Source organism: Terrapene carolina, unplaced genomic scaffold, assembly GCF_002925995.2.
Source record: "Terrapene carolina triunguis isolate 2854851 unplaced genomic scaffold, T_m_triunguis-2.0 Scaffold130, whole genome shotgun sequence".
NCBI classification, from domain to species: domain Eukaryota; kingdom Metazoa; phylum Chordata; order Testudines; family Emydidae; genus Terrapene; species Terrapene triunguis.
Genome location: NW_020664481.1, coordinates 23,312,418 through 23,326,770, shown reverse-complemented (window position 1 = coordinate 23,326,770; position 14,353 = coordinate 23,312,418). Strand labels below are relative to the sequence as shown.

Sequence of the window (14,353 nt, the reverse complement as noted above, 5' to 3'; positions counted from 1 at the left end):
TTTATATATTTGCTGAGGCCATCTTGTTTATTTCTTTCTCTCTAAATGGCAGAACTACAGTCCCAATCACAAGATGTAGAGCCAGAGCCTGAAGAGGGAATCAAAGATGATGTGACTGTACAAAGGAAGTCAGAAGAGATTTTGAATGATTACAGTACTGGAGATACCATGATAGCTGTAAAAACAGGTAATTGTATGGAAAAGCTACACTAACAACTAAGGTGCCCTATAATAATATGGATGTACTATTATTACTATTATTTTAGTTTCTTTACATGCAAGGTTGGCAGTCCTATACTAATACCAAATCACCAGTAATTAAGAGGATAGCTGTAATATGCAACAATCATATATCATTGCAACAAGAAACTACAAGAGCTCTGATACTAATGCTCCCATTGTTACCATTCATTTTTGGAGTCATAGATACTACTATATCAAAGCTCACTTCAAGTTTATCTAGAGGTAAGCAATAAATAAAATATTGGAATATTCTTAGTCTGTGATTAATAGCTACTGCTTCTAAAAAAGTTGCAGTTTTCTTTAATTAAAAAAAAGAAAACAAAAATGTTTTTTGGGACAGACTGCTTTTACTTGAACATTTTTATGGAAATAGACTTTTTAAAAATTAATATTTCTCTTTAGAAAGTAAACAATGTAAATTTCACATTCATACTGTTATATGGCAATATTTTTTCTTACATAAAACAAGAAGATACTAAATCTGAAGAGAAAACCGTATACACTGTGTCCAAAACATATCAACATAATGAGCAGCAGTCAGGTGGTGATCATAAACCAGTGACCGATTCATCCAGTCACAAGGCAGAAGAAAACAAAGGTTGCCTTCGGTAATTTATTTTAAAGTTATTAATGAGTGAAACTGTGGTTCCATTGAAGCCAATGGAAGTTTTGCCATTGACTTGAGTAGAGCCAAGATCTCGCTGTCTGTGGTTATCTTAAATGATGCAGCAAAATGGTATATAAGATAAACCTGATGCTAATCAAGAAATCAAAAATTGTCCTTGACATTTTACAAAATTCATACTGCTTTTTGATGTCCGTAGTAGCAAATTGCATTTTGAATACACCATGAAGGGTTATTTAATGCTTCAGGGACAATTGTGCAAACTTAATGGAAGCTTTGTCTGTAGGATTGGACCCTTTCTCAGTACCACTTCAGACAATACACTGTTTAGCAACCTGAGTATGAATATTTCAAATTCAGAGAAAATTTTTAACAAAGGAAACATAGTAGGTGGCTCAAAGGGGTGGGATGTAAATCTTTTCTTTTTCTCTAAGGATTCTGGTTCAAATCTGTCCTGAGTTAGCACCGATTTTTACCATCTGAAGTTTATGCAGTGGCAAATGTGAAATGGGCTAGTTTTCTCAGTCCATTTCTCCCCCATGGACAGATGTGCACGTCACAAAATCTACCACTCTAACTAGTACTAATTGGTAACCTTGTTGAAAGTTTCAGCGGGCAGACCAATTACTAAATGGACATGATATATGAATTACAGTTGATAATGTGTTGGTAGGAGATAATATGGGGAACATTGCGTTTCTGTTAGCTCTAACATATCTGTTCTGCAGCATTTTTTAAAGTCAAAGGAAAGTCCAACTGACTTCATCAGGATGTGGATCAGGCTGTAGATATATACAGAATTTCAGTCCCTTGGGTTACCAGCCAACACGTTTCAGAAGAACTAAATTCATATGAAAAATCTTGGAAGGGAACATATGCTGTATATAGTGAGATTATTTGTGTTTCCAAAGGAAGTAGCATATTTTATTATGAGCCTATACATTGCCTGGCGCTGCCAAGAATTTAATTCAAGGGCTTCAAATAGTGTAGATTCATACCGAAAAGCAGTGAAATGTTACAAATAGGTAAAACAAAACACTATGATCTGTCATGCATAAAATAGTTTGTATTGTCTACTAACACTAAAGAATGATCTAGATGTAGAGGTTTTGCTCAATGTTTATAAACCCCTTCAGTTCTTATTGAATCTTCAGTCCTTCTGGGATTATTTCAGCCCCATGATGTTTATACATTCTGACAGTTGCCCACATTTTATATTGCCTCATGAATTCAAGTGACCAGTCAATTGTGTCAGAACTGTTTGTTTCTCAGACATATTGAATTATTCCAGTGTAATAAGTAAAACTCTAAATGCAGTTTCATTTATTAAGGTCCTGATTCTACCAGTTTTCCTCAGCTTTACTGTGTTAGTTTGGGCCTGCCTTCCTGCCAAGAATATCTTACCATTTTAAGCCCCAATCCTGCAAAAATTTAAGCAACTGAGTAGTACCATTCAATGTATAAAGTTAAGCACATGCTTAAGTCTTTGCAGGACTGGGGCTTTAAGGTTCAACCTATGCAGTTTTTGTATTAACAACAGGAATATAGAGCAGTAACGCTGAAATATAATTTTGTAATGTCTAATACTTGTTATAAACTAATCACAACAAAACTAGATACAAGTTTGTACTGTATGTAGGGATAAATTACTAAAGTTCTCTTTTAACCTTTTAGACAGGTTTATTTTAGTAAAATCTAGTCTCCTCAAAGAAACAATTATTTTCAGCTTGTTTCAAATACAGTAACTCTTCACTTAACGTTGTAGTTATGTTCCTGAAAAATGCGACTAAGTGAAACGATGTTAAGCGAATCCAATTTCCCCATAAATTAATGTAAATGGGGGGGTTAGGTTCCAGGGAAAATTTTTTCACCAGACAAAAAACTATATATTATATAGATATACACACAGTATGTTTTAAACAAACAATGTAATACTGTTCACAGCTATGATGATTGTGAAGCTTGGTTGAGGTGGTGAAGTTAGAGGGTGGAAGAGGGAGGGAGGGATATTTCCCAGGGAATGCCTTGCTGCTAAATGATGAACTAGCACTCGGCTGAGCCCTCAAGGGTTAACACGTTGTTAATGTAGCGTCTCACACAAGGCAGCACGAACACGGGGGAGGGGAGACAGCATAGCAGACAGAGACAGACAGACACGCACCTTGTGTGTGGCAGAGAGAGAGAGATGCACACTGCCCCTTTAAGTAAGCTGACCCACTCTTAAGTGCATTGTCTTTTTTATTGGATCAGGAAGTTGAGACAGCAACTGCTGCCCCAAGCTCTCTCTCTCTCTCTCCATCCATGTCCCCGCCCGGCTCTAAATGGAGAAGGGGTAAGCAGGGTGCAGGAGCAGGAGGAAGGGGGACACCCTGACATTAGCCCTCCCCTTCCCCCCCTGCACAGCAAGCAGGAGTCTTTGGGAGCAGCTCCAAGGCAGAGGGCAGGAGCAGCACATGGCAGTGGGGGGAGGGACAGCTGAACTGTCCGCAATCTGCTGGGCGGCTGCAGCATAGGGAATTTAGGGGAGCGGGAAGCTGATAGGGGGGCTGCCGATCCACCCTGGTTACAAGTCCCCACCAGCTAGCTGCTACAGGCTGCTCTTCCTGCAAGCAGGCAGCTGCCAAACGACTTAGAAGGGAGCATTGCACAACTTTAAACCAGCATGTTCCCTAATTGATCAACAACGAAACAACATTAACAGGGACAACTTTAAGTGAGGAGTTACTGCATAGTTTATATATGTTAAATATTTAAGTTTAAAAGCTTAACATATTAAAACAGTTCTGTTTTTGATAATACCAACATGTGTTAGGTAATACACAGATTACTAAAAGAGACGGGGCACTGATCCTGCATGTGGGGCTCCATATGGGTAGATCACTATGCCCATGCAGAGCCTCATTTACTTCAATGGGGCTGTACATGGACATTGGGGTCTGCCTGCTAGTAATAGATTCAGGGGCTAAGTAACAACAAGACACAACAAATGGAAACAAAAAATTAAGGGGTGGGTAGAGGAAGAGAAAAAGAAGTTCTAACAAAAAGATCATGTGGTTGCTTAGCTAATTAAATTAAGGAGGAAATATTAATAGCCTGTGTAATTTCTTGTTTGTTTTCTTTTTTTTAGCAGCATAGAAAATGATAAGCAAAACATCTGCACTCTAAACAAGCAGAAATGGAAAGCAGTTCTAAAATAACTACTATATGATTACTCTGAGTAATGTTCTGAAAGGGTAAAGCCGCTAATGAGTTACATGTCATTGAAGAAGCAGATTGTCCAGCTATTTGAAGTCAGGCAGATATTAAAGCTTCCAGAATGTGTTTTATAATTTAAAGGTTTTTTAACTTGTTCATACTTCCTGTTAATATTTTAGAATGACGAAAAAGCTCCTGCGAGACATCTGCAAACAGCAAAAATTATACATGACCCCATGTTTGAATGACACACTATATTTACATTATAAAGGTAAGCCACACACACACAAAAATCACATTTCAGAATTATTGTTCTAACTAGCAATATAGCAGGGGATCTGAATAAGGTTCATTGAGGGAAGGTATCTGAAAATTGTATTAGAAATATAATTTAATTTGATGGGGAAATTTAATTAGGGGTGAAGCTGAGTCAATAGCAATATACAAAAGTACTTCAGCATCAGTGTTAAGGCCTGATCCTGGAAGATCTTCCAGCTTAAATTCACCGGGAGCTGAGGATGTTCAACATAGTGCAGGATAAGATTCTAAGGACCAAGGCTAGCGGATTCAGCGACAACTTTGTTTAATTTTGTGGCACTTGTGTATCAGCCAGTTATGTGATTCTTCATTTAAAGACAACAAATTTAAAATTGATATAAGGAAATACTCTTCTTTACACACTGTTTAGTCAGCTGTGATATTCATCATCAGCTGAAATCAATCCGATTTATGGCTTTTGTGGAATTTTGAGAGCGAGTTTATATACATATATGAAAAAACCCCAGCATATGTAGCTACATGAGCTGGCTAGATAGGCAAAAAATACTAGGGTTATTATGCCTCATGGTTAAGGTTATACAACTTTCTGTGGGGTTAGAAAGCAATTTTTTCTGTTATGATAAAAGATCATGTTTCCACCCCTCAGCTCACAAAGAGCGGAAAATCACTGTTGCCTCGGTGCCTTTTTGGAATGTTTTCAACTTATTTTGAAACATGCCAGTATTGGAGGCAAGATACTGGAACTGAGGGAGTACTGATATGTTCTGGTTTGACAGTTTTGATGTTGCTACAGACAACCAGTTAACCAGGGGTAGGCAACCTATGGCACGCATGCCGAAGGTGACACGTGAGCTGATTTTCAGTGGCACTCACACTGCCCGGGTCCTGGCCACTGGTCCGGGGGGTCTGCATTTTAATTTAATTTTAAATGAAGCTTCTTAAACATTTTAAAAACCTTATTTACTTTACATACAACAATAGTTTAGTTATATATTATAGACTTACAGAAAGAGACCTTCTAAAAACATTAAAATGTATTACTGGCACGCGAAACCTTAAATTAGAGTGAATAAATGAAGACTCGGCACACCACTTCTGAAAGGTTGCCGACCCCTGAGTTAATCTAACCAGACACCTCGTTAATCTAAATTTGAATCTTACTCTTTTAAATGTACTTTTAACTTCTGAACTGTGACCAACAATATACATGAAAAACAAGTTACTATAAATTAAGGCGGGATCTAGGTGGCACATTGAATCAAAACACTAGCTTCTCACTTCTAAAGACCTGGTTTAAAATATTGGTCCTGAATATCTCATGAGCAAAAATGTACCTTATTCCTTCTTAAATGTTCTTTTAGAAAAAGACTGTTTTTCAGCTACAGGATCCTATGTACTGATGCATAAAGAATGCCCAGAAAAAAAATGTAAGCACATTGCATTCACATACCATCAGTTTTGTTATTAGTGAACAATATCCAAATGTGGATACTTCACTTTCTGCATTCTAGTATTAATAAAGGGAAAAAAGTTCCTAGAGCTAATGTGAATGGTGCCCTTTGTTGTCTTTAAGGACATTTTTATGTGGTATAGCTAGCCTTTCCATAACAGCTTAAAAGTGGTTATATATATGACATGCTAGTCTCCAGTGAGCCCATCTCCCATTTAGTGGCACTATTTGTGCCATTATGCCAACATATTTTCTTTGACATTTAAAATCATTACCTTTGTAAATCTTTAAGCTTCCTTTTTGATGGGCCTGATTCTTGAAGTCACTGGGAGTTTTGTCATTGACTTCAATGGGAGCAGTTCATAGATTCCAAAGCCAGAAAAGACCACTGTGATCATCTAGTCTGCCCTCCTGTGTAACAAAGGCCATAGGACTTCCCTGAATTAATTCCTGTTTGTTTGATTCTAATCTTGATTTTAAAATCGCCAATAATGAGAATCCACTACAACCTTTGATAAATTGTTCCAGTGGCTAATTACACTTGTAGCAATTAGTTTATTTAATCATTTCATAGAGATTTATTGTTGTGACTAAGTATAATTAATTATAATGTGTGATGGTCAGGTTTAAGTAGGATAAGATCATAGGAGTATAAGATTGACAAACATGCATGAGTGATGAATGTGTATTAGATATATAAGCAAAGTAAAGCTATAATACTAGGCCTACACGCTAAGCTGAAATCTTACAGGCCTCAGCCATACTGGGCCTAAGGAGAGTTGACATAAGTAGGTGACCCAGGAATAATCCTTAACCAGTAAAGTTACAAGATTACTGTAAAGAATGTGCCAATGGGTGATGTTTGGGAAAACAACCACAACAATAAATCTTCTAATAAATTATTAAATACACTAATGGACTACAAGCCTCCTTCTTTGATGGGATGAATATTATGGAAAAATAAGAAACCCATCACACACAAATTATATATCAATACGAAGCAAGCACTATAATTCACTACAAATATAACTTAAAACTTGTATATGTATAATTAAGGGCTAGTAGTTTCTTCATATGGAAGCTCGGGGGATTGATACACTGTTTCTACAGGCTGTTGGTGATGTACAGAAACATATGGAGGTTCTGGTACTTGATATGGTTTTATGCTATGCATATCTTCATAAATACTCTCCTCTACTGTGGCTATGGACACTGCTGCTGGATTAACTGTGGCTTGAAGAGGGATAGAAACAGGTTGGACTGAACCAGGCTAGTCTCTGGGCATTTCTTCGCTTAAAGTCCTAATCTTTCCTCCCCTATAACATAAGGCAAAAATAATGTAGTGAGGATACTTTGGACAACAATCCATCCCTTCCATCCCTACAGGGGTGGTTAATACTGCATCTGTTCCATCTAATAATTTGTTCAATGTTTGCTTTGCTTGATCCATATTACTAATTTCAATAAGATGCCAATTTTTCCTTTCTAACACCTGTTTTAGCTGTAAATCTAATGGTCGTATGTGTACAGAATACCGTGCTGGGTATTGTCATGGAAAGAATCACCCACACACTGATTTTAGTTCACAGACTCAGAGCCTGAGGCCTTTATTGCAATACGTACCAAACGTGTTTGGGGTGCAGTTCGAAAACTGACACACCAAACGCGTTTGGTACGTATTGCAATAAAGGCCTCAGGCTCTGAGTCTGTGAACTAAAATCAGTGCGTGGGTGATTCTTTCCACGACAGTATTGCATGGGCTCTTTCAGGTTTTGTATATGTGTTGGTGACTGTAACATTGATTATCTGCTTACTGAAACTTATAATATGGACAAAATTCCTTACTTGTGACTGTGTTTGTGGCCATTGTATTCATTCTGTGTGTGCTCCTAGGGAGTCTCCAGACCCAAGAAAATTTCTCAGGGTAACTCTCACCCCGCTGATTTTAAAACTGTAGCTTCACAGGTGACAGACTCACTTACTAGGGACACTGTGGTTTAACACAGAACTATTGATTACTATGTCAATTCAATTGAAATACTGTAAAAGCTATACCCTCACTGTCATGGATCACAGTTTACATCAGCATCATTGCTTAATTTTTCTCTATACTCATTTTCAGCCAATCTCTTCTTATTTAAACCCTGTTTTCTGCAGGATTTGACCGCCTTGAGAATCTTGAAGAGTATACAGGATTAAAGTGTCTATGGCTTGAATGCAATGGTTTAACAAAAATTGAGAACCTGGAAGCTCAGACAGAGTTGCGCTGCCTGTACTTGCACCTCAATTTAATTAATAAAATTGAAAACCTGGAACCCCTGCAAAAGCTGGATTCGCTCAACCTCAGTAACAATTATATCAAGATCATTGAAAACCTCTGTAAGTATTTCTAGTGTAGCGTGTTTCATTTCTGTTGTATTCATTTTTCCATGCATCAACTTACTAATGACTAGTGATCATATTTTGCAGGGGTTTTTTTAATTGGGTTAAAATATTGCAAAAAGTGCAGAAGCAATTTCAGGGAGGCTTTTGGATGGAAAGTCAAACCTATGTGTTTAAAATTTAAATTTTGGAGGGGTTAATTGATCAAAAGAACAGGTTTTACAGTTACTTACAGTGATGACTTGAACAATTTATATAAAGTTATTCCTTACCTTGGAATACCTACTGAATCCTTTGGTTTCATTCCTCTTTATCTAGCACTTTTTCATTTGTTTTTTAAGTCGGATGTGCTCTAGTGGCCAAGGACATGATAGCCAAATCTTTCCTGACTACAAAGGAATTTATGCCATGTTGAGGTAGCTATACTTGACATGATAAAGAGGGATTTCTATGCACCACCACTTGTGTGTTTTAGATGTGACTTGAAATAGTAGCTCTTGCTTCTGTGTAATTGACTAGTTCAAAAGATAAATATGCATTTAAAACAAATTCAGGCATTCTAGGCTTTGTGATAAAGAAACAGAAATGGTGTGGGGGGGGAGAGGCTTGGAAATACATTGCCAGACATCAAATATATATGAAACAGTCACAAAGTGAAAAATAGTCATGATATTTAAAGCAGCAGTTTTCTGCTCTGTCCAGAAAATTCTCCTTGCACAGAAGGCTGTGAATTAATTTTCCTTTCATTGTATTGTTATTGTCCAACAGCTTGTCTGAGAGTTCTGCACACTCTGCAGATTGCTCACAATAAGTTACAAACAGTGGAAGACATACAGCACTTGCAGGAGTGCCCAACTATCTGTGTCCTTGACCTTTCTCACAACAAGTTAGATGATCCAAATATTCTAAATATCCTGGAGACCATGCCTGATTTGGTAAGCAAAATATACATGAGGATTTTGTATATGTTCACCTACATGAGTTAGAGACAATAGCCTCATTAAATTATCTTATCAGAGAGAACCCAAAACACAATAATAGTAGAACTTCGTCTTCATTAGAAGAAGGTTCTCTAGAGATAAAGTATATGGTTAGTAGCACTGGGCAAATAATTGAATTTTTGGCTCACTGAAAAAGTAACATATTGTTTTGGGTTGAACAAAATGTTTTGCCCCAAAATGATACATTTAGACATCAGGTGTTTTTGGTTATTTTTAAACACACAGCTTTCCCCCTCCCCCGCTTTTTTTTTTTTTTAGTTAAACCTAGCTAAAATTCAAAATAAAACATTTCAACTTCTTTGGAATATTTTTTCCCCAGCTGAAACTGTTCACTAAATTCAACTCGAATTCGTAAACCGTTTCAGTCAACCTGAAGCTGCATGTTTCAGCAAATAAAGTATTTTCCCCCCAAAATTCACCCAGCGCCATTGATTTGTTATAGTCTCTAAATATTTTCTCTGATTCTTCCCCTGAACTTTTAAAAGAAGTTCCATAGATTATTTGAATTCTAGGGGGAAAAAATAAGTATTGTACAGTTAGAAAAGCTCCAAATTGTTGTCAAAGACCCTTATTGTAATCTTAATGCTACCTACTCTAGTCTCATGGACATTTTTTTCTCTGTATTGTACGTGCAAGTTTGTTTTCTTTGTAAAAACAAAGATAGCCCTGATGAGATGGAAAATAATTTTTATACTGTAATTTAAACTGAATCTTAACTATCAAAAAACTGCTTGGAGATAGCTAGATTGAATAGGAAATTAGTAAGATTAGGTCTGTGGTTATCAGCAAATACTACTGTAGCAGTTTAAAAAAAATCAAATATTATTAATGCAACTTTGTCCATGATTGGAGGTTTTCCCCATGTTGTTTGCATGCTGGGGTATATCACTCATTTTTTTTGAAGCCTCCTAGGTTCACAGATTATAGACAAAGTGCCTATCAGAAGTTAATTTTTACCTCTTTTTAAAAAAACTATGTACCTTGCTTTTATAGCGTGTGCTGAATTTGATGGGAAATGGAGTGATTAAGAAAATTCCTAATTATAGAAGGACACTTACTATTCGACTAAAACAGTTAACATACCTGGATGATAGGCCAGTTTTTCCAAAGGACAGGTGAGAAATAGTGAAGTCTTCTTTACATAGCAATGCAGATTAAATACTAATGATCACACATTCCATTTTTAATCAATATTTTTGTCATGCGTGGAGAAGAAGAATGTGACCAAAGTAAGGAGTCACAGGATAAGAGGGAAGGTCCTCTTGTTTATGAGTAACTGGTTAAAAGGCAGAAAACCAAGGGTAGGAATAAATGGTCAGTTTTCAGAATGGAAAGAGGTAAATAGTGGAGTCTCCCAGGAGTCTGTACTCGGACCAGTGCTGTTCAACATATCCATAAATGATCTGGAAAAAGGGGTAATCAGTGAGGTGCCAAAATTTACAAATGATAAAAAATTACTCAAGATAGTTAAGTCAAAAGCAGACTGCGAAGAGTTACAAAGGGATCTCACAAAACTGAGTGACTGGGTAACAAAATGGCAGATGAAATTCAGTGTTGATAAGTAATGCACATTGGAAAATATAATCTCAACTACATGTGCAAAATGATGAGGTCTAAATTAGCTCTTAACTGTCAAGAAAGAGATCTTGGAGTTCTTGTGGATAGTTCTCTGAAAACATCCGCTCAATATGCAGCAGCAGTCAAAAAAAGCAAACACAATATTAGGAACCATTAAGAAAGGGATAGATAATAAGACAGTAAATATCATAATGCCACTATATAAATCCACGGTATGTCCACACCTTAAATACTGTGTGCTGTTGTGGTCGCTCCATCTCAAAAAAGATATGTTGGAATTGGAAAAGATACAGAAAAGGGCAACAAAAATTATTAGGGGCATGGAACAGCTTTTGTATGAAGAGATTAAAAAGACTTGGACTGTTCAGCTTGGGAAAGAGATGACCAAGGAGATATGACAGAGGTCTATAAAATTGTGACTGGTGTGGAGAAAGTGAATAAGGAAGTGTTATTTAGTCTTTCACATAACACAAGAACTAGGGGTCACCCAATGAAATCAATAGCCAGCAGGTTTAAAACAGACAAAGGGAAGTACTTCATACAATGCAGTCAACCTGTGGAACTCATTGCCAGGGGACGTTGTGAAGGCCAAAACCATAACAGGATTGAAAAAAGAACTAGAGTTCATGGAGGATAGGCTATTAGCCACGATGGTCAGGAATGCAACCCCATGCTCTGAGTGTCCCTAGCCTCTGTTTGCTAAAAGCTGGGAGTGGAAGACAGGAGATGGATCACTTTTTGATTGCCTGTTCTGTTCATTCCCTCTGAAGCACCTGGCATTAGCCACTGTTGGAAGACAGGATACAGGGCTAGATGGACCCTTGGTCTGACCCAGTGTGGCCAGTCTTACGTTCTTATGACCATAGGTCATAAGTGGGGATAGGTGGCCTTGTGTACACTAGTATCTTACAGTTAAGAGTTCTGCATTCCAAATTCTTAATATAAGGAAACACAATATCTTCCTCAGAATGTGGTATATTCCTATACACAATTTTACAAATTTTACTAACAAAAGATGCAAACTCTGTTGTTGTAATCACTAGCCTTGTGTTCCTTATCTGTTCTGTTTCACCTACAAAATATCTGTACCTTACATAGCAGTCCTTGCTGCTCAGGGAAGCATTTTTTCTGATGCTCATCTGCTCAGTAACTTTTCTTCCCTTGCAAATAGATATTTGAAGGCTCCCTTTCATCATGAACACACTGTGCCACTAGTATTTACAAAACTGTCTTACAGTAGTCTTGCCTATTGTCATTAGAGCCTGTGCAGAAGCCTGGGCCATGGGCGGGCGTGAAGCAGAGAAGAGTGAAAGGGAAAAATGGGAGACCAGAGAGAGAAAGAAGATCCAAGACAGCATTGATGCACTAACAGCGATCAGGCGAAAAGCTGAAGAGAAGAAAAGACAAAGGGAAAAGGAAGAAAGAGAGATACTTAGAAAGTGTGAAAATAGAGGCACAACAGAGGCCCAGGAAGGTTTGTGATAAGCTTTTGGATAAAGCTCCTGTTTCTCTCTGCTTTAAGTCTAATTGAAGTTCTAACTGTCTAATATTACCTTGCTTTGACATTACTTTTTATCAAGCAATGATCAGTGCACAAAATTCTCTTCTTATTTTCAAGAGTGTACATCCAGAGTAACTCCACTGAAGTCAGTAGAGTTACAACAATATATTCTGTAGAAAATGAGAACAGAATTTGACAAGTTGACTATAGCTTAGAGGATTTAATGCAGCCCTGATGCTGTAATAATAAAGATGATATCTTACACTGATGTAGAAAGACAAGGTGGGTTAGGTAATATCTTTTGTTGGACTAGCTCCAGTTGGTGAGAGAGAGAAGCTTTTGAGTTACACAGGTCTGGGAAAGGCATTCAAAGAGTACCAACCCAAAGTCCAATACAAGATATTACCTCACCCACCTTGTATCTCTAATATCCTGGGACTGACATGGCTACAACAAACACTGCATACAACTGATCTAGAAAGTGATTTTAGAAGGAATCAAGCAGTTATTTTCCCCATATATTGATATTTTAAAAGAAATCAATATTCCCAAAGGTTTCCAAATACATTAAGGTAAAAAGGATCTTTAAAAACAAACAGTTTTCTGTCCCATGTCTCAGCTATCATTCTCTACTATATTAATTGACAGTCAGGACTGGAGCCTGTAACTTACCAGCAGTCACTATTATGCAAGCTGTGTGTGGATGATTTTAACAACTCACTTCACTTTCTGCCATCTCTACACCATAGAGTCTCCTTCCACATTACTTAACATAACCAGTGCATGAATAGTAAAACTTCCCAGCTGAGACTTTGGGTAACAGCAAATAGGTTGCAAGATGGCCAAAACACCACCCACAAACCAAGTGTAGCCAGAGGTTTGACTACAAAGCATATTTTCAGGGATCTACCCACTGATTAAAATTTTAGAGATTAGAGGGAGTTTTGCAACAAATAGATGAGATCTCAGAGAGTTATGGAATTTATGTAAGGAACTCCCTCTTTGGCTCTTATCCAGAAAAATGCTGAACCTTGTGTGACGGGTTGGATCACAGAAACCCCCTTGGGAGCTGCCACCCGATGTGCCAAGACTACCCCTGCTTCTGTTTTCCCTGCCAGCTCAGGGCTCCAGCACCCTGTCTTGCTGAATTAGACACTCCAGTCCACTTCAACACAGACCCAGGGTCTGAATCAGTTGTCCCAAAGCTGCAAGTTTACCCAAAAACAGCTCACAGGAGTGTGCTTGTCTTTAGCACTCAGATGCCCAACTTCCAATGGGGTCTAAACCCAAATAAATCCGTTTTACCCTGCATAAAGCTTATGCAGGGCAAACTCATAAGTTGTTCGCCCTCTATGACACAGAGAGATATGCACAGTTGTTTGCTCCCCCAGGTATTAATACATACTCTGAGTAAATTACTAAATAAAAAGTGATTTTATTAAATACAGACAGTAGGATTTAAGTGGTTCAAAGTAGTAACAGACAGAACAAAGTAAGTCACAAGCAAAATAAAATAAAATGCGCAAATCTATGCCTAATCAAACTAAATACAGATAATCTCACCCTCAGAGATGCTTCAGTAAGTTTTTCTCAGACTGGACACCTTCCAGGCCTGGGCACAATTCTTTCCCCTGGTACAGCTTTTGTTCCAGCTTAGGTGTTAGCTAGGGGTTTTTCCATGATGGCTCCTCTCCCTCTCTGTTCTTTTCCACCCCTTTATATATCTTTTGCATAAGCTGGGAATCCTTTGTCCCTCTGGGTTTCCACTCCCCCTCACTGGAAAAGCACCAAGTTAAAGATGGATTCCAGTTCAGGTGACATGATCACATGTCACTGCAAGACTTCATTACTCACTTGCCAGCACACACACATACAGGAAGACTCAAAGGTAAATACAGCCATCTGCAAACAATAGGAGTCATTAAGATTCCAAACCATCCTTAATGGCCCACACTCTACATAATTACAATAGGCCCTCAGAGTTATTTTTTATATTTCTAGTTTTAAATACAAGAGTGGTACATTGATACAAATCAGATTATCATACTCAGTAGATTATAAGCTTAGTAAGGATACCTTACAAGAGACCTTTTGCATGA

The 14,353-nt window shown here is 37.7% G+C and overlaps 1 protein-coding gene across 1 annotated transcript in view; it reads left to right on the top strand.

Moving 5' to 3' along the window:
- Nucleotides 1-14,353, top strand: part of DNAAF1 (dynein axonemal assembly factor 1) — a 29,011-nt gene that overhangs the window by 4,137 nt on the left and 10,521 nt on the right. The window contains exons 2-8 of the mRNA XM_026652619.1: nucleotides 53-187; nucleotides 713-851; nucleotides 4,243-4,334; nucleotides 7,950-8,171; nucleotides 8,943-9,109; nucleotides 10,169-10,290; nucleotides 12,013-12,227. Coding sequence (XP_026508404.1) covers nucleotides 53-187; nucleotides 713-851; nucleotides 4,243-4,334; nucleotides 7,950-8,171; nucleotides 8,943-9,109; nucleotides 10,169-10,290; nucleotides 12,013-12,227 — 1,092 coding nt within the window. The remainder of the gene's footprint in view (nucleotides 1-52; nucleotides 188-712; nucleotides 852-4,242; nucleotides 4,335-7,949; nucleotides 8,172-8,942; nucleotides 9,110-10,168; nucleotides 10,291-12,012; nucleotides 12,228-14,353) is intronic.